At 43.9% G+C, this 21,010-nt stretch overlaps 1 protein-coding gene across 7 annotated transcripts in view; it reads left to right on the top strand.

Moving 5' to 3' along the window:
- The window catches only part of MCM9 (minichromosome maintenance 9 homologous recombination repair factor), a 58,107-nt gene extending 48,515 nt beyond the window's left edge, over nt 1-9,592 (top strand). For 4 of the 7 annotated variants that reach the window (XM_036318062.1, XM_036318061.1, XM_036318060.1 and 1 more), the window contains 4 exons: nt 1,209-1,412; nt 2,718-2,800; nt 3,279-3,424; nt 7,162-9,592. In XM_036318062.1, coding sequence (XP_036173955.1) covers nt 1,209-1,412; nt 2,718-2,800; nt 3,279-3,424; nt 7,162-8,602 — 1,874 coding nt within the window. In that variant the 3' untranslated portion in view covers nt 8,603-9,592. Of the gene's footprint in view, nt 1-259; nt 543-1,208; nt 1,424-2,717; nt 2,801-3,278; nt 3,425-7,161 lie in introns of those variants that run through there. The other 3 variants (XM_036318063.1, XM_036318069.1, XM_036318068.1) reach the window with 3 other exon arrangements.
- The last annotated feature ends 11,418 nt before the right edge of the window (nt 9,593-21,010 follow it).

Below are 21,010 nucleotides of genomic sequence, written 5' to 3'. Positions count from 1 at the left end.
TATGAAACAGAAATCTAAATATAGGCTTCTCTTTCAATTAAATTTGATTTACTCAAGTATTACTTAACTAGAGGCCCGATGCATGAATTCATGTACTGGTGGAGTCCCTCGGGGTGGCCTGCAGAGATCGGGCCCCAGCTCAGGGCCCCAGCCTCGTACCCCCAGCTCGCACCCCCAGCCCCGCAGCCCCACAGCCCCGCCTGACACCCTGCCTTGGCCTGGTGCCACCCCCTCACCTGCCCCACCATCCTGCCTACAGGGCGATCAATCGGGGCCGGGCCCCCTGCCCAGCTTCCTCAGCACCTGGGAGCCAGACGGCAGCCCTGACCCCCACTGCCGCCACTGGTTGCTGTCTGTGGGGCAATCGGCAGGGCCATCAGGCCCTCGCTCCCATCTGCCTTGGCCTGGTGCCGCCCGCTCATCTTCTCCACCATCCTGCTGCGGTCCTACTCTCAACCGGGCCCATCAAGGCTGGCAGCGCCTCCACTGCCGCCTGCTGCCAGCGTCACGTTGCCAATGCCCGCCATGTTCTGCACCACCCCCTGGTGGTCAGCGCACATTATAGCAAGTGTTTGAACTCCCTGTCAAACAACCGCCTGAGGGGACAATTTGCATATTGGGCTTTTATTATATAGGATACTATAGGGTAGACCAGAATTATTCAGAATTAACCCCTGTAGGAAGCTTACCTTTATTAATCTTAGATCCTAAGACTGTTTGTTTTAGAACTACTAGTATATGCTGTGCAGAAACAGGTCTAGATTTCAATGGCCACCAACCTAAAGCTAATCCTTTTAAAAACGTATAAGACCTTGGCCGGTGTGGCTCAGTTGCTTGGAGCATTATCCCATACACCAAAAGGTGGTGGGTTCGATTTCTGTTCAGGGCACATACCCAGGTTGCAGATTCAATCCCTGATCGGGGTGTGTACAGGAGGCAACCAATCAATGTTTCTCATATTGATGTTTCTTTCTCTCTCTCTCTCTCTCTCTTTCTCTCTCTTCCCCTCTCTCTCTCTCTCCCTCTCTCCCCCGCCCCCTTTCCAATCTCTAAAATTAAAAAAAAAAACTTGTCATATTTGAGGGGATGATTGGGAAGGCTAGAAACTTTATTTTAAAAAATAAAGAGTATAAAAACTTTATCAAAGCCTTTAAAATGAGATGTTTGCCTGTTCTTAGAAATTACTGACCCACACCTAATATGTACAGGTTACCCAAGCAAATCAGAGAAGCTGTGGAGCATGGAAAAGATGAAAACCTACTTCAGCCTCATTAGGAAGCTTCAGCCCACGCTGTCTGACGTGGGCAATCAGGTTCTCCTCCGGTACTACCAGATGCAGAGGCAGAGTGACTCCCGGAACGCCGCCCGGACCACCATCCGCCTGTTGGAGAGCTTGATACGATTAGCAGAAGGTTTATTTCATTCAGCAAATGAATTTTTTATTGGGTTCCCGTTATGTACAAGGAATGGGGGTTGACACCATGAGCTCAAAGATGAATGATCCCTACTCTAAGGTGCTCACAGGTGCTTATTAAAGTAAAGGCTCTGAGCTATGAAGCCTCCACTCTTCTGGGACAGTTATGGGTGTGGAGTGAAATGTAGTGTCATTAAGAAAGAGGAATCTTTGTATAGCTCAGGCTTTGTGATGGCTCCTGTAACTTACGGTGTCATTCAGTTCGTACTTACTGAGGTTTTATTTCTCAGTGGCAGTCCGTTAGCATTTGGGGTGAGATACTGCCTTGTTTGGAATTGTTTCCTATGTAGCAACCCACCGCTAACATAATGACACCAAGTTAATAATGCCAGGCCCTTGCCCAGTGATGGCGAACCTGTAACACGCGTGTCAGAGGTGACACGCGAACTCATTGTTTTGGTTGATTTTTCTTTGTTAAATGGCATTTAAATATATAAAATAAATATCAAAAATATATATCTTTGTTTTACTATGGTTGCAAATATCAAAAAATTTCTATATGCGACACGGCACCAGAGTTAAGTTAGGGTTTTCCAAAATGCTGACACGCCGAGCTCAAAAGGTTCGCCATCACTGGCCTAGCCCATCCCTAAGGCATGAGAGACATGCAGACTTGCAGCTAACATGCATCTCAAGATGTTTCCTTTAACATTGGCTTTTACATTTAGCCCTTGTTTTAATAAATCAAAAAATTTAACATGAACTGACTGTACCATGTGATAACATTATGTATGCTTAATAAAAAGTTCTATAAAACGGATGCACTTAACTTCTTTAAAGATTTGTAGCTAATATTAGAGCAAGAAATACATAAATTTTATGCTCATGAGTTTGGTAGTTTTGAAAAGCTCACAGATAAAGAAAATTGCCAGAGATGAGAAATGAGTTTAATTTTGTGTGTTTCTATAATAGACTAGAAAGTGAGGATTAAAAGCTGTTGAATATTAAACATACGCTTAGGTAGCCCCTTTCTTTGCTGGAGCCCAGAGTGCTTTTCATAGAAATACACAGAGTTGCCATGGGATGTGCAGAAGGATATGGCCCTTTATTACAAGAACAGCCTTAAAGCGAGTTGAACTTAGACTTTTGTGCTTGTTCTGGGAAAAATTAATTTGTTATTAGTAGCTCATTCATAACATACAAATTTTTGAGGGGGATCAGGTAGAGTACTGCATTTATCACTTCAGATATTTCTTTTAAGCATTTCTGTCTTCATGGTTTAAAATGCCCCTTGTTTTCTCAGCTCATGCTCGCCTGATGTTTCGTGACACTGTGACTCTAGAAGACGCCATTACAGTGGTGTCAGTCATGGAGTCCTCCATGCAGGTGAGGACATTGGGTGCTAATATCTGAACTGTAGTCACAGGCATCAAATAAAAGACAGTTTGTAGCATATCAGGAGCTATTATTTAAATGATTATATTCCAGACCTAATAATTTCTGGAAATATATCCAAAGGAGACCATTTAAAAGAAGGAAAAATACTGTCATGAAAACATTCTCTGCCTCAGTATAATGGCTTTTCCCATCGGTGTAAAGTGGTGGGTCTCAGTCCATCTTCTCCTTGACATACCTGAGGGATGGTCATGGTCTTACTAGTGAGAGCGTGGCTTCGCAGAGCAATGCTTGCCAGCAAGAACCGGGGGAGAAGATTATTGAAATTTGAAAAATGCCCAGGTGATTCTAATTCAAGGTGGGAGTGTGGAGGGCTGGGCTCAGCCATCTGGGACCAGTGGTGCCTAGTGTGGACTTCTCTGCAGGCTGGCCTGGTGACTCCCTGGTGTTCTCCATTCCTCACCCTCAGGGAGGCGCACTGCTGGGAGGCGTGAACGCACTCCACACTTCCTTCCCTGAAAACCCTTTGGAGCAGTACCAGAGGCAGTGTGAACTTATTCTGGAAAAGCTGGAGCTGCACAGCCTCCTGAGTGAAGAGCTAAGAAGACTTGAAAGGTGAGAAAAGAAAGCCAAGATAGGCATGTAATGGGAAATCTTCATTTGGCATTTAGTGAAACAAAGGAAGTATGCATTAAGTGGAAAATCTGTCTGTGCTATCTGTAGGGGATTGTTTCAGTTACCTATTGCTTATAATCAGCTACCCCAAAACTCAGTGGCTTAAAAAAAGACATCACCCCCATTATAGTGCTCATTTTCCTAGGACAGTAGTCGTCAAACTCATTAGTCAACAGAGCCAAATATCAACAGTACTTCTTCAAAATAGACTCCCCCGGGCCAAAAACCGACTTCTGCGCATGGGCCACGAAGTTTCAATCGCACTGTACGTGCGCGCCCGCACGTGGTATTTTGTGTAAGAGCCACACTCAAGGGGCCAAAGAGCTGCATGTGGCTCGCGAGCTGCAGTTTGCCGACCAGGGTCCTAGGAGACAGAAATTCAGGAGTCTCACAGGGATGGCTCATCTCTAATCAACGTAGTAGCAGCTGGAATTACTCACCTGCATTTAACTGGCAGCTCAGCCGGTTTCGGATCATCCAGTATACTTCCATCACATGTGTGATGTCTTCACTGGGTGGCATAAATGTCTGGGGCCTGGCTGGGCTCTCTCTGCTGTAGGGTAGTCAGAATTCTGCCATGGTAGCTTAGGACTCCAGTATAGCAAGAGCCTGAGCTGCCAGGCCTCTTACGGGCTGGGCCAGGACTAGAGCAGAATCATTTCTGCCACGTGCTATAGGTTAGAGCAAGTCACAACAAAGTGAAAGGAAATAGACACCACTGGGTGATGGGAGGTGTGGCACAGACATACGGGAACGGAGGAATTGATGGCTGCCATCTTTAGAGACCACCTTCCAAAGCTACAGCTTCTGGACTTGCTGCTTTGGTGAGCCTCATGGAGAGCACTGACTGGTTGTTTGCTATATCGATGTTGTAAACTATATATAAATTTACTCTGTGTAGTAAAATGTATAGCACTGGGTCTCCATTACGTGAGAAGCACTAAGGTAAGCTACCTACAGTTCACACCCAGTATGCACAGTTGCTGCAGAACCAAGACACCTTGGTGAGTGGCCTCTGTCATGTTTGCTTTCACCACTTCTTCCTCTTCTCTTTCGTTGGCTCCCTGTACAAACCAGAGCAACAAGGCGCTGGGACTGCTCTTAAGAAAGAGGAAGTTAGATTCCAGGAGCCATCTATCCCAACCCAGACCCCAACACAAAATATCGACTTGGCCTTACCATCTTCCTTCACCAGGAGAGGACGTGCACGGGAGCTTATGTAAAGAATTTTAGTGCTTATTAATATTTTAATTTTATTCTTATTGTTTCTAAAGCTCTCTTCCAAACATAATAAATATTTGATATTAGTCCTTAGGTAACCCTGGTGAAAGAAAATGACAGGTAGAAGACTGAGGTGCAGAATGGTCTTAGGCCAGCCTAAGCTAGTATGCTGGGCAAGTTAGAAATAGAGATAATTATACTGACCTCCACCTGGTTCCTCAGCGGCAGTTTTCCTTTGCTGCGTGCCCAAATCCATGACCTTTAAAAATTTACATATCTAATAGACTTAAAAAATCCTCAGTGAGAACGATGTATTTTATTTTAAAGAGGGAGATCATCCTACTGGTTTGGAACATCCAAACAACTCGGGAATGACAACAGCAATGTTTCAAAACTCACCTTTTTAAGGACTTGTTACAATGCGGATGTATGGGAAGGAAAGCGCATCACCTGAAGAATTGTTACCTGGAACTGAATGTTGCACGTCCCTATATAGATGAGCTTCTAAAAAGCTAGACTGTGAGTCTGTGCCTGTGAAGCAGGAGTGAAGAATGGCGAGTGTATCCGTTTGAGTATTTGCATGATCAGTTGAGTGGCTGGATAATTGACCTGAATCTGGTTATTGGTGTTGCTCTCAAAGCTGGGGTCTGGGAATGGGGTGCGTGAGGAAGTGGAACAGCTGCAGAAGAAGAATGTGGGGGCTCTGGTGGGATTGCTGACTGTATTAAGTAAAACACTGAGAATTCTTGTCCTGGCTTTCTCTCCTATTTGTTTCTTCCCTTCATCCAACAGAATTCTCTTTCTGATTTATAAAGCTCAGCACAGCCTTCCTGGGGATGTGTGGGGCTGGCTTTGTCCTACTAATGCACCAGGTGCCAGCCTCGGTAAACTTGCACTTTGTATAAAATCAATCCCCTGTCTTTGGTCTCCTGGTTTTTTAATGGCCCAGAGCATAGTGTTAAGATCAAAGCAATTCCTTTGGTTCTTTTATGGTTTGATGTCGCAGATCCTTTTCAGGCCTGCCCTGGGCTTGCCTTGGCTTTTGGAGACACTGCTTGTTTAGACTGACCATAAACGGATCATTTTGACTACCAAAAACATGTTGGATTCGGGAAGGGAAGGAACGCGAGGCTCAGAATCAGTTATGTGATAGAAAAATAGCAATTGGACTATCCAAGTTCAGAACGATTTTCCTGCAAGGAAAAAAGGGGGAAGAAGAAAAAAAGAGTAGGTGATGATCTGAAAGATAGGATTTGGCCTTAAAATGTTCTTTTCTTCTAGTATCTCTTTGTAATGTAGAGGCCTGTTGGGTATTGATCCTCAAAGCAACAAAACCAGGTGCCCCACAGATGAAAGTGCATTACCTATAGAACACAATCTAAAGCTAATCTTAACAGTGGGAAAGCCCCAAGTAGCATACGGTATATCCCCGTAGGTAAGGGTTCTCTATTCCTTAAGGAGATCACATATCAATCATAAAACTATGTGTATTTTTATCACACTTTCCTTCTGGAAAATGCTTTTAGTGACATCCTGCCTCAAATGGTGGCCATTCTACCTACCTCTAATCAGAGTGCAAAGATGCCATCTTTCTAGGAAGTTATAGTAAAACTGTACTTTTTATGTAGGGGAGAAGTTAATTCCCAAAGTCAGAATTGGACTAAAATAGTTGGCTAAATTATTATTCTACCCCTGAAAACTTCCTGTCTTTTAGGACATTATTATGGAGCTTTAATAATTACTAGTATCCCTGACCTCAACTTGCTGCTGAAAGTATACTAGATAGTAGTAACTTTGAAAGCTACTTGGTTTTTTGTGGGATTTTTTTCCCAAAAAAATATTTTTATTGATTTCATAGAGGAAGGAAGAAGGGGAGAGAGAAACATTAATGATTAGAGAGAGAGAGAATCATTGATCGGCTGCCTCCTTGACCCCCTAGTAGGGCTCAAGCCCGCAACCTGGGCATGTGCCCTGACTGGGAATCGAGCCATGGCCTCCTAGTTCATAGGTCAACACTCAACCACTGAGCCACACCAACCGGATAGAGCTACTTTCTTGATCAGCAATAAGCTACTGTGCAAATAGCTAACAGTCTGTATTGTAGTTACACATATAACACGAGAGCTAAGACTGAGCATTTTTACATTGACCTTCAAACTATCTTAAATGAATTCAGTGGACTTTCAGAGAGAAGGAAAATGTAGGCAAACTCAACACTTCATTTTTTAAATTTTACTTCAATTTAAGGCTAAATTAGAATGATTATCAGGTCACTTAATCTCTATTCTAATGAAAACAGATAATTCCCTCTTGCTGTTTTTAGAGACTGTATTTGGTATTCACCTGGAATTATGTTGGGTTTATCCCTTTAGATGGCATCTCAGACACTAAAGAAATGAAAAGGGTAAAGCAACTTTCCTTCCCTTCAATACATGTTTTCCTTATTTCTGCTACAGGTTACAGAATCAGAGTGTGTACCAATCCCAGCCAAGGACAGAGGCAGAGACTACTCCAGGTTCCTCGGGACGTGACCCAGGAGGAGAATCCAAATTCAGAACGTCAACACAGCAGGAAGTGAACTGTGGTATCCCTTCCTCTTCTACCGGAGGCAGCCCCAGGGGAAGCCCACCTCTTGACCCTCCACCCCACCTGGGGCCTAATAGGTCAGCACGTAGAAAAGATTCAGCTCAGCACGACAGCAGAGATGCTGGTTTGGATTGGTTTGACTCCCTGACAACTCATCGGATTGAACCGAAAAACACCGTTTCTGTGTCTCCTGGTCCCAAAACAACTGAGTGGAAAGTGGTTTTGAAAAAATCCAACAACACATCTCAGGGTAAAGAAGAGAGGGAGCCAGACCAAAGGAGCAAATTGGAAACTGGACTGCTTCCAGCACCAGGAGAGACAGGAGCTCCACTGAGGCCAGAGAGTGTTAAGGGGAAAAAGGGAAAAAAGGCAGCAGCCGTTTCTGAAACAGCAGGAACTGCTGATGAACCAGACTCGGTGCTGACTCATCATGTCCCCAGGAAACTGCACAGGCTGCGCAAGGAGAGGGCCCAGGAGTTGTACAGCAATCCTGCCAGGCCGCCTTCACAGCCCGTAAGCCCTCTTCACTCTCCATCCATCCCTGTACGTGGCCCAGAAAGAAAGAGACAGAAGTCCCTTCCTCGGGTGAAAGAGCCTGAACCTGAAAGTGTTGAGAGTTCGGGTGCCCCTGTGGCCAAACTAGCAAAATTTACTTTCAAACAGAAGTCAAGACTGATCCACTCCCCTGAGGACCAAAGCCTTGTGTCTCCTGGCAGAACTGACCTAGCAGTTCGGAGTCCGAAAATTTCCCAGCATGGAACAAGGGGAGAAGCAGCTCTGTCGGTGAAGGGTCCAGAAAAGTTGACCTCAGGAAAGGGAGGCTCAGATCTGCTGCAGGGGAGGGCAACGGGGCTGTCACAGCAGTCATCAGGGAAAGACAGGTCAAGAGCAGAGAGGGCATGTGGCCCTGGAAAGAGAGAGATTCAGCCTGAATTTGAGCTTGGGAACGAGATTGGGCATTTGCATCTCACTGGTGAGAGAGACAAAAAGGAAGGGCTTTCGTGCAGTAATAAAAGCAGCAAGGTTCATGCTTGCACATTAGCCAAGTTGGCCAACTTCTCCTTTACTTCCTCCCCTGAATCCAAATCGGCATCCCTGCCTCCTTCTGAAAGTAAGAACTCGGGTGAGAGGGGCCCAAGCCCGCCTCCCACCACCACAGCTACAATGCTTGGCAGGAAAAGGAAAACTTTTCAGTTGGAGGGGCCCCCTGAGAAACCCAGTCTTTCCAATAAGTCTCTCTTTACTTTACCAGAACTAGAAGACGAAGCATTAGATTTTGATTGGGATGAAGAAATGAGAAAAAAGCCATAATCATGGAAAGCTTGCTGGTCAAATTGCATCTTTCCCAACTCGACACAGCACCTTTGGGATACCTACATGGTATTTATATATGTCCAGACTATTGGCCATGTTGAGTGCCATTCTAAATACCAGCTCCCCAATCACATTTTGTAATTTCAGGTTTATCTTCATGATTCATCAAGTTGTTTAATCCTTATAGATTTATGTGATACCAGCCCTTGGATTGAATTCACATTGTGCGTAATTTTGCTGAATGGAATACTTACATTCCCAAAGATGTTTGTTTGTTTTGTTTTTAAGGGGTGGGTCTTCCCCGGATTCCTTCTTTCATTCACTCAGGAACAAATGTCAGGATAGTAGCACTCATAGAGCTAACAAGATAGGCGAACTCTTCTAGTTTTTCCTTTTTTAAAACCCATGATGTGCCAAGTGTGGTGAATATTTATTATGATTTGACAGAATCGTATGATTTTTCTAATATTGTTTTTGTGTTTATTATGGGTAAGAGTAAAGGTGACTAATGCTTTTCTTTCTTTGAGAGGCACCTCACAATTCCATGGTATTCCTAAAGATCTGGCAACTGGTCAAATAGCTTTCTGAAGTAGTGGCCTTTGAGTTTTTCTTTCCTCCTTCAGCCAATATTTTGTGCTTCAGATTGTTTTTATCTTTTGGGGACTTCCCTTCAACACAACTTCAGTCTTGTCATTGGAAGGAAAGAGAGTATGCAGTTGTCCCAATCATATATCATGGCATCTACCCAAATAGTTAATATGGAAATGTGATTCCTACTGTTGTGACTCATTTGTCTTTAAATCCAAACAAATGACTGTATTTGGTAGTAATAGACAACCCAAGCTGTGTCTTAAGTCCTTTAAAGTCACTCTTTCTTTGAATTCTAGCAGAGGCTCTTAGGAATTCACAGTTGCAGGATTTATCTTCTGAAGTATGAATTTGTAAAAAAAAAAAAAAAAGTTTATTTCATTGTCTGAGGGATTTTTAGACATGCAGAATACTCAAAACTGTATGTACTTTGTTTAATGATCATTGCATTAAATTTACACAGAAAAATTTAGGTACCCGAGTTTTTCTTCAGCATTTATTTAGGCATTAATTCCAAAAGTGACTCATTAAATTTTCTGAAAAATTTTAAGCTATGAGTACAAACTTAGTATGAATGAGTCTTTTGAAATCTTTAAACACCTCAAACAGCTGATAAAAGACATACATAAGCAGTGATTTATAATTTTTATTGCACATTCTCTTAAACCCATTCTAAAACATCAAGACTATGGTTTTGAACATTTCTTTATTATTTCTGTGTTAATAACCTCATACTTAGTATGAGTCTTAGTGTAATATATTCCTAACCTTTCTATATTAATACTTTCCTGGGTTTTAGTATTTTTACTAGAACTTAAGGGAAAAGGAAAGAATTTGGGTTATTGACTAGTTGATTTTTGGACTGGACTGGTTCTGATTGTGTAAACTAGGGTAATTCAGTTAAACCTGAGCCACAGTGTGGGGCTGACTGTTTGTTTTGCTTTATTTATGGTAAACTTTTTAAATACCTTTATTACAAATTTTTGTCTTTGAAACTTGGTGTCTTTTGCAGTAATGATGTATTAAGCTTTACATAGATGATAACACCTAATCTCTGGCTTATCATTTAGGGTACATTGATCTGTTCTTTTTTGTCATTTAAAATGGTTGTATTCCTGCCTGGCCAGTGTTCCTCAGTGATTGAGCATTGACCTATGAACCAGGAGGTCATGGTTCGATTCCCAGTCAGGGCACATGCCTGGGTTGCGGACTGAATCCCCAGTGGGGGGTGTACAGGAGACAGCCAATCAGTGTTTCTCTCTCATCAATGATGGTTCTATGTCTCTCCCCCTCTCCCTTACTCTCTGAATCAATAATAATATGTTTTTTTAAAAAAAAAGAAGGAAAGAAAAAATGTATTCTTTATCAGGAATCTTGATTCTAGGGCTTTTATTTTTTAGCAGTAAGGGATTTGGTTTATGCAATTAACTTGTCTCTTCAGGACTTTGAATAATTCATATTTTACAATACAGTGTTGAACTGTCTCTCTTTCTTAGTGATTGTATTTGACCACCATGTCACTTTCTACCTGGTTATTTCTTGTACTCAGCACATATCCTATTATTTGTGCTAATGAAGCCACCCTATTTTTTATTTTAGTAATTTCTGACAGGATCATTTGGCCACGTTACAGTTCCATGTGTTTATTCTTCAGTACTTACTCAGATAAAAATAACTATATATGTAAGTATTATAAATAGACATAATTATTAGAAGTAATAAAATATTCAGTGTGAACACTCTCCTATTTGCTAAAAAATTAAACTTGTATCACAGCCTGCTTTTGTGTTATGACTACCTTGCTGTGTTTGTATTTGATGCTCAAAGTCTCACAACTGGGTCAATAGGAAGTCCTTTATGCTGACACCAGTGTTCTTTCATGCCTGACATTGCTAAGAGCATCCATGCTATCTGAAAATAGCAGCATGTTCTAGACCCAGTTTGATATTCTTCCCTGCCTCGAATCATAGAATCAAGGTACTGTATTTCCTCTAGAGTCTAATGGTGTTAGAGGCCAACTGTGTGATTTCACAACTAAGACTTTCTCTTACATGGTATTCAGCAGTGTACCAACATAGCACATAGGTGTCTCAGGGAAATATGTACAGTCTCAGAAGTCAGATAAAGGAGAGTGTGAAATAACCTTTAATTCTGAATCAAGATATCAGAATATTTTTATTGCAGGCCAGTGGACTCCTTGAAAACATTTGAATAATGTACACTGTAAAAGATATACTCTTCAGTGTATATGTGATATTCTATAATTTATAACAGGGATTTCATTGTACTTTTTAGTGTTTCTTTACAGACAAAACAAGCATATTATTTTGGTATCTTTAACTCTGGCTGAATTCAACCAAACTTTAAACTTTTTCTGAAGGTATACCAAAACTTTAATAATAGAGATTTATTCTTGGTTGACAAATTTTAATTCCAACAAACCTACATATTTTTTATGTGTATATTGGTTTCTATGCCTTTCCCAAGTGCTAAACCTGCCTAGCTGGTGGAATTACTGGAAAACCAATCCTAGGAAAAATCTTTAGAGCTCACGTTTAGCCAATGCACAACATTTGGGAGTTCAGGGTAGGTTGGTCTGATAGGCTGCATCTGAAAGATTAACCTGGTTTCCAGGTAGTCCCCATGACCTGGAAACCAGGTTAATCTTTCAGATGCAGCCTATCAGACAACCTAATTCCAAATTTAGCAAGCTCATAATGTGGAATGCTAGGCAGTGCATATTCCTCAGTGTTCAGAATAATAACCTTTGTGTCTGCTTTCCATATTTTTAACATTCAACAAAGATTAAAAAAAATAGAGGCTCCTGGCTCATATTAATATTCACTCCAATCAGGGTTTTGCTTTCTGTGTCCCATCTTGCAGGTGGCATAGTACCCAGGTATATGAGGAGCCATTACCCACACTAGCTCCTTCACTGCCACTCAGAGTTCATGCAGGAAGCGCATCCCCGTCACATAGGAAGCTGCCTCCTATGATGCTCTCTTCTGTTGTTCTTATAGCAGTTCCACTGTCTTCCCTTCTTAAAGGCTTAAAAATATGTCTAAAGGTAATATTTGTAGAAGAGAACTTAACAATAATGTTAAATTAGGCTTAAACTGATGGCATATGTATGTGAACACTCCAGTGCAAGCCAGGAAGGGAAATGGGATGTTCACGCCGGGCCTGACCTCACCAGGAAGTAGGGTGGCGATTGTGTTTGAGCGCAGATGGTTTTTAGGCCACTCTGTGTTTGGCTGGAAGCGTAAACCTTGGCCGAGTCGGACCACCAGAAAAGCATCTGAAGCAGAGCATTTTTTGTGGGACAGACTTGGTTTCATTTAGGATTTCCATAACAATCCAAGCCACTGTTCATGTGTGTTGCTTAATATTTCCAATCTAACTTTTTCAGTGCAACGAGACCGGGTAGCATAGCACAATTAGGAATCAGGCAAACTGGGTTCTAGACCCGAAGATCACTGCCTGCAGGGTGACCTCGCTGTCTTCAGCGAGTGACCTCGTCCACAGCAGAGCGGATTGGGCATTTCTCAGTCAGGTATTCTTTTCTTTTTAGACTTAAAGATATTCCTCCTCATTCTTCTCATTAAAGTTGACATCTGAAAAAAACATCCTTATGAATCTGTACTCTGAGGGGTAACTTCAAATGTTAAATTTTTGGTAAGATGTAAAACAAATTGTAAAAAAAAAATATTGTTTAGAGAAAGGAAAAGAACAACCCTACAATACTAGTGTGGTGAAGGCATTTTTAGGTAGCATCAATCAATCAGCAAATGGATGTGTGTGTGTGTGTGTGTGTGTGTGTGTGTGTTTGCATGCACATGTGCGCATGGGCCTGAATCAGAAAGGTGTGTGAAGCTTTCTTCAGTAGACCACCGGCCTTGTGATCACAGGTAAGTTGAATATAACTAAACGCAATGCAGCAGAACAGCTGGGCTAACAGCTGGTTCAAGCCCCAGGTCACATGGTGAGCCCCGAAGGCACTCCTGCCCTCTTTGAGCCAGGATCCCTGAGTCAGGCATTCTTGAGTTACAAAAAAGGAAACCTCAAGCTAGCTGACATAAAAGTGGGTTTCCCCTAAGGATACATCAGGGAGTCTTGGTAAAGGCGGGAAACAAAATCTAACCAGGCTGCCTGGCCCTGGAACTGGGCGTTCTCTCAGCCTCTCCTGGGCCTCAAGGTCCCTCGTCACTGCTCCTCTGGGCGAGTTACTCCCAGGTGCTGCCCTTCTCCAGGGCCCTGCTGTATGTGCTCCTTAGGCTTCTCCGCTCCAGGTACCGTGTGACTTCTGATCTGGTTTGGGGTCTGGCTCCGGCTGTGCCTTTGACCATCCAGATAATGGACTTGTTTTCGTCTTACTAATTCAGGCTCTGTGTTCCTTGGTTCAAAGAGGAAATGGGGAAGGGGTGTCATAGCGCAGGTGGCCACCTGGTACAAATAGCAGCTAGAGCCTCCAAAAGTATGGGGTGGGAGGCAGCCATTGGCCAGTCTATCACACTCTGTCTTCACGCGTTTTTGCTATAGGTTCTAAAAATTCTATAAACTTTATTGTGTTTATCAGTTACTGAGTTGAGCTTGCTTCTAAAGGTACTTGGATCATCTTTCCCAAGGAAGTCATGTAAATTCCTGACCCGACAGCAACCAGCATGCCAGGCCACTTCGACAGTATTGAAGGGGACATCTGTAACACTAAACAATAAAGATAATTTTTTTTTAAAAAAAGTGCAACTTATGTTCCAGGCCACATAGGAAGCTATTTGCTGTCTCACCTGGTTTCAGGCTTCTGTATTCCTAAGCATAAGTTGCTCAACATAACTACACCATGGCATTGAGAAATCCTTAGATGGGAGTAAAAATAGATGGGAGTATGTGAGGATATTACTCTGAAATACACGTTAGGAATAATCTCTGCAGTAAAGATACATTTTAACATTTTCCAGATCTTTAGTTTTATACCAACAAAGCAGGGACTAGAGATCCATGATGAGGAGAGGGAAATATGTAGGTGTCACAGACCCACTTTAATCCTTTTTAGAATTACAGGGGGCCCAGAATCACTGAATTGACAAGTAATGTGATATTGATCTTTAATGATACTATTTTTTCATTGCTGCGAGATTAAATTGCTTTTTAAAGAGGAGAATCCAAAGCTACCTGGAGGGACAGAGCATGTCGAAGACCTTTGACCTGCTGCCCTGAGGGGACTCAAGGTGAATGGGGGACGACACTGTTGCCTGGGGCATACAAATCCCTGAGAAGACTCCCGTTTGTAGACCTTTGGGAAAAACAAAGTATCTTATAAACCATCCTTGAATGGGAAGGTACCTGGCAGGCACTGCCCAGTTGTTTTTCTTGCCAATATCATGTGTTGAAGGTTACAACAGCAATAGAATTTTAATTTCATTATAATTAGATATGTAGATATTATAATAATTTTCTTTAAAAATGCTAAAGTAAACTGAGGCTCAAAGTTTCTTAGAAACTTTAATTGGTACTTAATTTTCAAAACATAATACATGGCAACTTTTGCTCAGAAGGGCTAAAAATTTTCAAGGTAACACAGGTAACACATGGAGGCTGGTGGAGAAGGAACTGTTTGTGTGTGAAGTCAGTGCCCTGTCAGCTCCATCAGCACAGCTCCCAAAGAAGTGCGACTGTGTCCCCGCAAGGCCACAGTCATGGGATCCTGCTCATCTCCAATGCAGTCATCGTGTGCTTTCAGGAAGAGAAGTGGGGGGCACCCTCCCTGGCGGTCACCAAGCTCGGCAGCAGCGCCAGGTTGAGGGCAGGTCCCTTTGCTCTACAAGCAGCTGCTCCCCTGGACCGTGGACGCCTGGCACCTAAGAAACTGCAGTAACACCACAGGGCGGCTGTGAGGAGCCAGGTCTGGGGGCCATCCGCCTGGCGCTGGGCTCAGGCACTGCCCACGGAGACCCCTGGATGACAGGAGGTGGCCCTGCCACAGTTCCCTTTCATTTTTCAAAGAGCACTTTCCCTCATTAAAAAGTGTCCAGTCGCTGGACCCTGGGTAACCCTCCGAAGGGTTTTTGTTGGTTCGCTTCCTGCGCTCGCTGGCCTTGCACAATGACCGCTCTCACAAGCGAGTAGTCGGCTCCGGAAAGGGAATCTAGGTCAGCCGGGCGTCCTGCTGCTCTCGCCACTAGGGGGCGCGGGGCACCGCGGGTAGAGGACCTGAAAGGCTGGAGTCCGAATCCACACACAAAGCCGGAGGCACGCCTGCCTTCAGCTCTCCTGACGAAGACATTTCTTCCAGGGTGGGTCTCACTCGGGCGCCTCCGGCAGACACACGGTCCCGCGGAGGAGCGGGCAGGACAGGTGTGCATCACAATAAAAACGGCCCCGGGTTCTGAAGGCTTTGGAATGTGAACCTCAAGAGCTGGCTGCAGCAGGGCTTTGAAACCCTCAGAGCCCTGAGATCAGAGACCGTTGTACAGAAGCATATGCCGATAATGAGGCGATTTTTGTGGGGGGACCTGGGGAGCAGGCAGTCCGAGTCCAAAGCTGCAAGGCCCTCAGAGATTTTGATTAAAAGCTTCAAAAAATTGCATCTCGCACCATCAATGGCCTGCACTATTTTTTAAAAATATAACCAACATGTAACATTGGGTAAATTTAAGGTGTACAACTTGCTGAGTTGATTACATTTATATATCGAAATATGACTACCTTTTTTCACACCTATGTTCAGGCCCAACCTTCTGATCTTCCCACTGGTTCAGTGAGCTACTCAATTCCTTTTCGCAAAATCCTGATGGACACAGGAGGAACACCCATGAAGCCTGACCCCTGACCCTCAGGAGCTCCGCACACAAGTGAGTTCAGTGCAGTGGGTCCTGAAGGTGAGACAGGACACTTTCGGAGCATCCACTGTGCTGCGGTGAGTCAGTAATGAACACACAGGACTCCTGACAACAGGAGACTTACTCTCCTGGGAGAGGAGGACACGTGAACAGACAGCGGTATAGCCATGCCATAAAAGCAGTGCTGGAGGTGTGTGCAGGGAGTGGTGGAAGCACCAAGGAGGAATCCAGTCCTGACGAGGTGAGAGGGTGATCTAAGAAGGCGGAGTTTGTGCCAAGTCTTAAAAGAAGAATAAAAGAAAGTCAGACAAAGACAGAGGAGCCTGGAAGAGAAGGAGACCTTCCATGTGCGAGAGCAAAGGCCAGAGGAGGGATTCAGCATGGCGCCTGGGAAATGAAGCAGCTTGGTGCTGCTAGGACCACCGCACCGTGCTCCTGGGGAAGAAGAGGCAAGTGGTCATGGCCTGAGAAAGAGAGGTGTGCATTGGGTATAGGACTTGCTCCTATGCTCACAGAGTTAAGACCTGGGACTAGCTGCTTAGGAGAATGGGAGGTGGTGTGGGCCAAGGATAAGGAGGAAGACTTGGGGGGCAGAGGGCCCAGGAGACCAGGATATTTTAGAGGAACTCACCCATGTAAGATGACTTTCTCCAGAAATACTTAGGTGCCAATGTACATATGGCAGTAAAGGGAACATTGGTTCAGGATTAGGGTCTCATTGTGAAGACAGAGGCAGGCATCTGAATTTGCGGCCTCTCATCTTGGTCCAGGTTTGCTCAGATGGAACTAGGCACACAATTTAAACCTGCTCTGGGCTCAGGTGGGGGAGAATGCATAGAACTTGGGTGAGGAGGGTGGCAGGGTCTAGTCTCAGCTGAAATCTGCCACATATGCCCAAAATTCATTTCATGCCCTAATGCAAGGGTCATTAAATATTTGAGTAGAATAGAAAATTGTGAATATACAGGCGTTTAAAAAATAATCATAGCATTTCAGTATAACATTGAGATCAAGATGTTCTTTACATATTATTAGTGTATCGATACTGCATTAATTCACCCTATGTGGAAAATGTATAAGCACTCATTAACATTTTAAGGAAAAAGCTTGAAATAGTTATAGCAAACATTCTAAAGGTCTTTCTATGTATAAAGCATTTATTTATCCTTCATAAAAGCCCCCTGAGGTGGATATCATTACTAACCTGTTTTATAGATGAAGGAACTACAGGGCAGAGAATTTCAATGACCTGCCCAAGGTCACACAAGTGGCAGGTGGAGGAGCTGAGGTCTGAACCCAGATAGTCTGGCTCTGAGGGGTGCCCTTAACCACACTCGCCTGCCTCGCCTTGACAACGTCACCTATTCCTCCTGTTAGGGCTGAATTTTGTCCTCTCAAACTTCCCATGTTGAAGTCCTAACTCCTAGCACCTCAGAATGTGACTGTATTTGCAGAAATGTTTTTTAAAGAGGTGATTACGTTAAAATGAGCCTGTGAGGTGTACCCTAATCCAATCTGATGGGTGTTCTGATAAGAAGAGGAAATATGGACACAGACACTTACAGAGGGAAGATGATGTGAAGACACAGGGAGAAGACGGCCATGGGCAAGCCCAGGGGAGAGGCCTAAGGAGACAGAACCCCGCCTACACCTTCATCTCGAACTTCCAGCCTCTAGGACTGTGAGAAAATAAATTCCCGCTGTTTAAGCCACCCAGTCGGTGGTACTTGGTTGCAGCATCGCTAGCGAACTAATACCCTCATAAACCATCAGTTAAAAAGGAGCCAAAGAAGGGGGAAGCAAAAAAGAAATGACTCGTTTAAGAGAATTCCCCTTCTCATTAAAATTCAAACTATGTGCATTTCATTAGATAAGGGAAGCTTAATTGAATCATGGCTTAAGAGAATTAACCTGAAATCGGTTCTGTAATGGGGATAATGTAAATCAGGAACAGTCTCCATTTATATTGAAGTCGTATCATAGACAGGAAAGCGTAGCTTAATTAAGGCCAAAGTGTTTTTGCTCATTAGCTGTCATCCACTCCAGCGAGCCCACCCAGGCATGTCATAACCAACTAGAGAGCATGGACGTATTGATGGAAGGATGAGGTCAGCTGAGCATTAAGTGCACTGTGTTTCCTCGGAGGGGGGCAGCGTTTTCATTAATAATGAATTCTGTCTTCCCTCGTGTCCGCTGAGTCTCCCACTGACACTGGAATGATTGGTGTGAAACCTGAGGTCTTCCAGTAACTACTAGTATAGGCAATGGAGAGATTCTTAGGAAGTGTGAGAGCGTATTCTAGGGGCGGAATCATTTCAAGCGAACTTGTCTTTTCTCTGACAAATTTCAACCCACGTGTATCTGGTCCGATTACCTGCAAGGCGGTGCTGGTGCTGCAGGCTTCCTTGTGTTTAGGATTCCAGAAGTACTCCTGGCCTGAGGCCCTTAGGAGGCCTGTTTTATGACCGTTTAAAAGAAATAAAATAGTGTTCCAGGTACAGGTCTGCGTCATTTTAAGATTGAAAAGCCTTGTTCGTAGATTTGAAAACAACTCAAACTTTGACCAGGTTATTCCATATTCAGTTCCTGTTCCATGCTATTTAGAGCCATGTGTTTCATGTTTAAAAAATTTCCTATCAGGCAATCTAAATGTTTTCTTTTTACAGAAAGCATTATCTCATTTATCTCTACACCGGAAAACCTGGATTCTCCTTTTGCTGACTTATTTCTTACTAGAGGCCCAATGCATGAAATTCGTGCAACAGTAGGCCTTCCTTCCCCTGGCTGCCGGCACCAGCTTCCCTTGGGCACCCGGGACCCAGGCTTCACTCTGGCCCCAGCTTCATCCGGAAGGATGTCTGGAATCACGTCCGGAATGACATCTGGTCTAATTAGCTTATTACACTTTTATTATTATAGATTAGCCTATAAGGGCACCGACACTCTGTGTAGACTGATATAGGGCCGACATGATGGACACCCCTAGAAAACTCCATCTTGGGTCAGGAAGATGGCCAAGAACATTTTTTTTCTCAAGGGCACTCACCTTTGAAAGTAAGATCAATTTTGAGTCAGAGTTTGGGGAGAAGGAATTTTATAATTCTTGGAGACAATATACAGTGGGTGGCACTCAATCTAACTTTGGATAAATTAATGGGAAGACAAGGAGAGAAAAGGGTGGGGAAAAGAGGCAAAACAGAGGAGACAGATAGAAAGAGACAAATAAAAAAAGAGAAGTGATGCAGAGACAAAAGCAGAGACAGATATGCCCAGGCCCAGAAAAATATAGGCAGAAATACATATACATATACAGGTTCATATTGGCATCATCATAACCCAGCTTTCATGACATTCCACACCTCATCTTTAAATACTATTGCTTTATCCTTTGGACTGATTTATGACCAAAAGGGGGATGTGTGGACGAAAGGGGCCACACGCTGACCTGACAAGCTCAGGGAAGGCCTACGTGGCAGCCTAGCAGACTCAGAGACCTAAAATAACCACAAAGGATGGTCTGAAATTAAACTGAAACTAAAAGCAGTTATGGTGGGCAGTTACGCCCTAGGCCTGTATCTTCACTGACAAGGTCCGCTTTACCGTAACTGAGCCTATCTGTCTTTTTGCATCTAAGATAACATGTCCTTGGGATGTCTGGGTAACTTGTGACTTCTCTTTTTATGGAACCCCTGGGGCACAGCCAGGTGTGCTGGGCCCAGGACAGATGCAGCAGATTCCTTCATTTATCATGTGAATTGATCCTGCACCCACCTAAGTATGTGTTCATCATTTTACTTTTTATCCAATCCCAGAGGTCTCCCCGCTTCTCTTTATCCCTCCTCCTTAATCTATCACCAATGAATTTTATGTAACCCACCTATGTTCCTCCTTTGATTGCAATGTATAAATACGGATGTAACCCTGCCATTCTCCGGAGCACTATCTCAGTTCGTTGAGGTTCTGCTTCCCAGCATATGTCGACAGTTTGGCTCAAATAAACTCACAAAAATTCAAAAAAAATAAATAAATAAAAAATAAATACTATTGCTTTAAAAGCTGTGCCATATTTTTCACTCCAAAATCAAAATCAAAACACCCAAATTAAAAACATAAACAAGAGCCCAGCTGGTGTGGCTCAGTGGTTGAGTGTCTACCCATGAACCAGGAGGTCCCGGCTCAATTCCCAGTCGGGGCATGTGCCTGGGGTGTGGGCTCGATCCCCAGTGTGGGGTGTGCAGGAGGCAGCTGATCAATGATTCTCTCTCATCATTGATGTTGCTCTCTCTCTCTCCCTCTCCCTTCCCCTCTGAAATCAATAAAAAACAAAAGCAACAACTACAACAACAAAAAATCAACAAGAAATAAACCTTGTTTCACAAGCCAGAATAAAATAATGTCGGAGGCTGAATCTGACTGGGCTGGGATTTCTCACTTCTTTCCTCGCCTATTTCCACATGTGAGTGCATATCTCCCCCCCCCCCCCCCCCCCCCACACACACGATGCTTTGGGATAATGAGAGAATATACTGTTTTGCCCGCGAAACCATGGTGTGCTCGGCTTCTGGTCAGAGTGAGGAGACTTGCAGTGATGGCGATTTACATCAGCCCCAAACACTGGTCCACAGCTCGCTGGGGGGGCAGGGCTGCAAACTGGCTGGTTTGAATGGATGTAGAAGTGCCCAGAGGCTTGTGGGTAAGCAAAGTCAGAACTGCACTCATTCTTGATTTTCTCTTCTTCCCTGTAGGAAGCTGCCTGGGGTGCACCCTCCTGCAGTCTTGTCCTTGTTCTCTGCACCGCAGCACTCCCTCACCAGTGAGTTCCGGAGGCCGGGCCTACCAGGACTTTGCAGAATGGGAAGGGCTGGGGTGAGAAGAAACATCTAGGGAGGGAGGAGGACGATTCTCACATTTCTTGCCCTTTGCGGGGCCTTCTTGATTAGCCTCAGTGACTTGACCAATCCAGTTAGTCCCACGTACAAAT

This window comes from Myotis myotis, unplaced genomic scaffold (assembly GCF_014108235.1).
Source record: "Myotis myotis isolate mMyoMyo1 unplaced genomic scaffold, mMyoMyo1.p scaffold_m19_p_7, whole genome shotgun sequence".
Taxonomy (NCBI): Eukaryota; Metazoa; Chordata; class Mammalia; order Chiroptera; family Vespertilionidae; genus Myotis; species Myotis myotis.
This window is presented reverse-complemented; position numbering and strand designations above follow the sequence as displayed.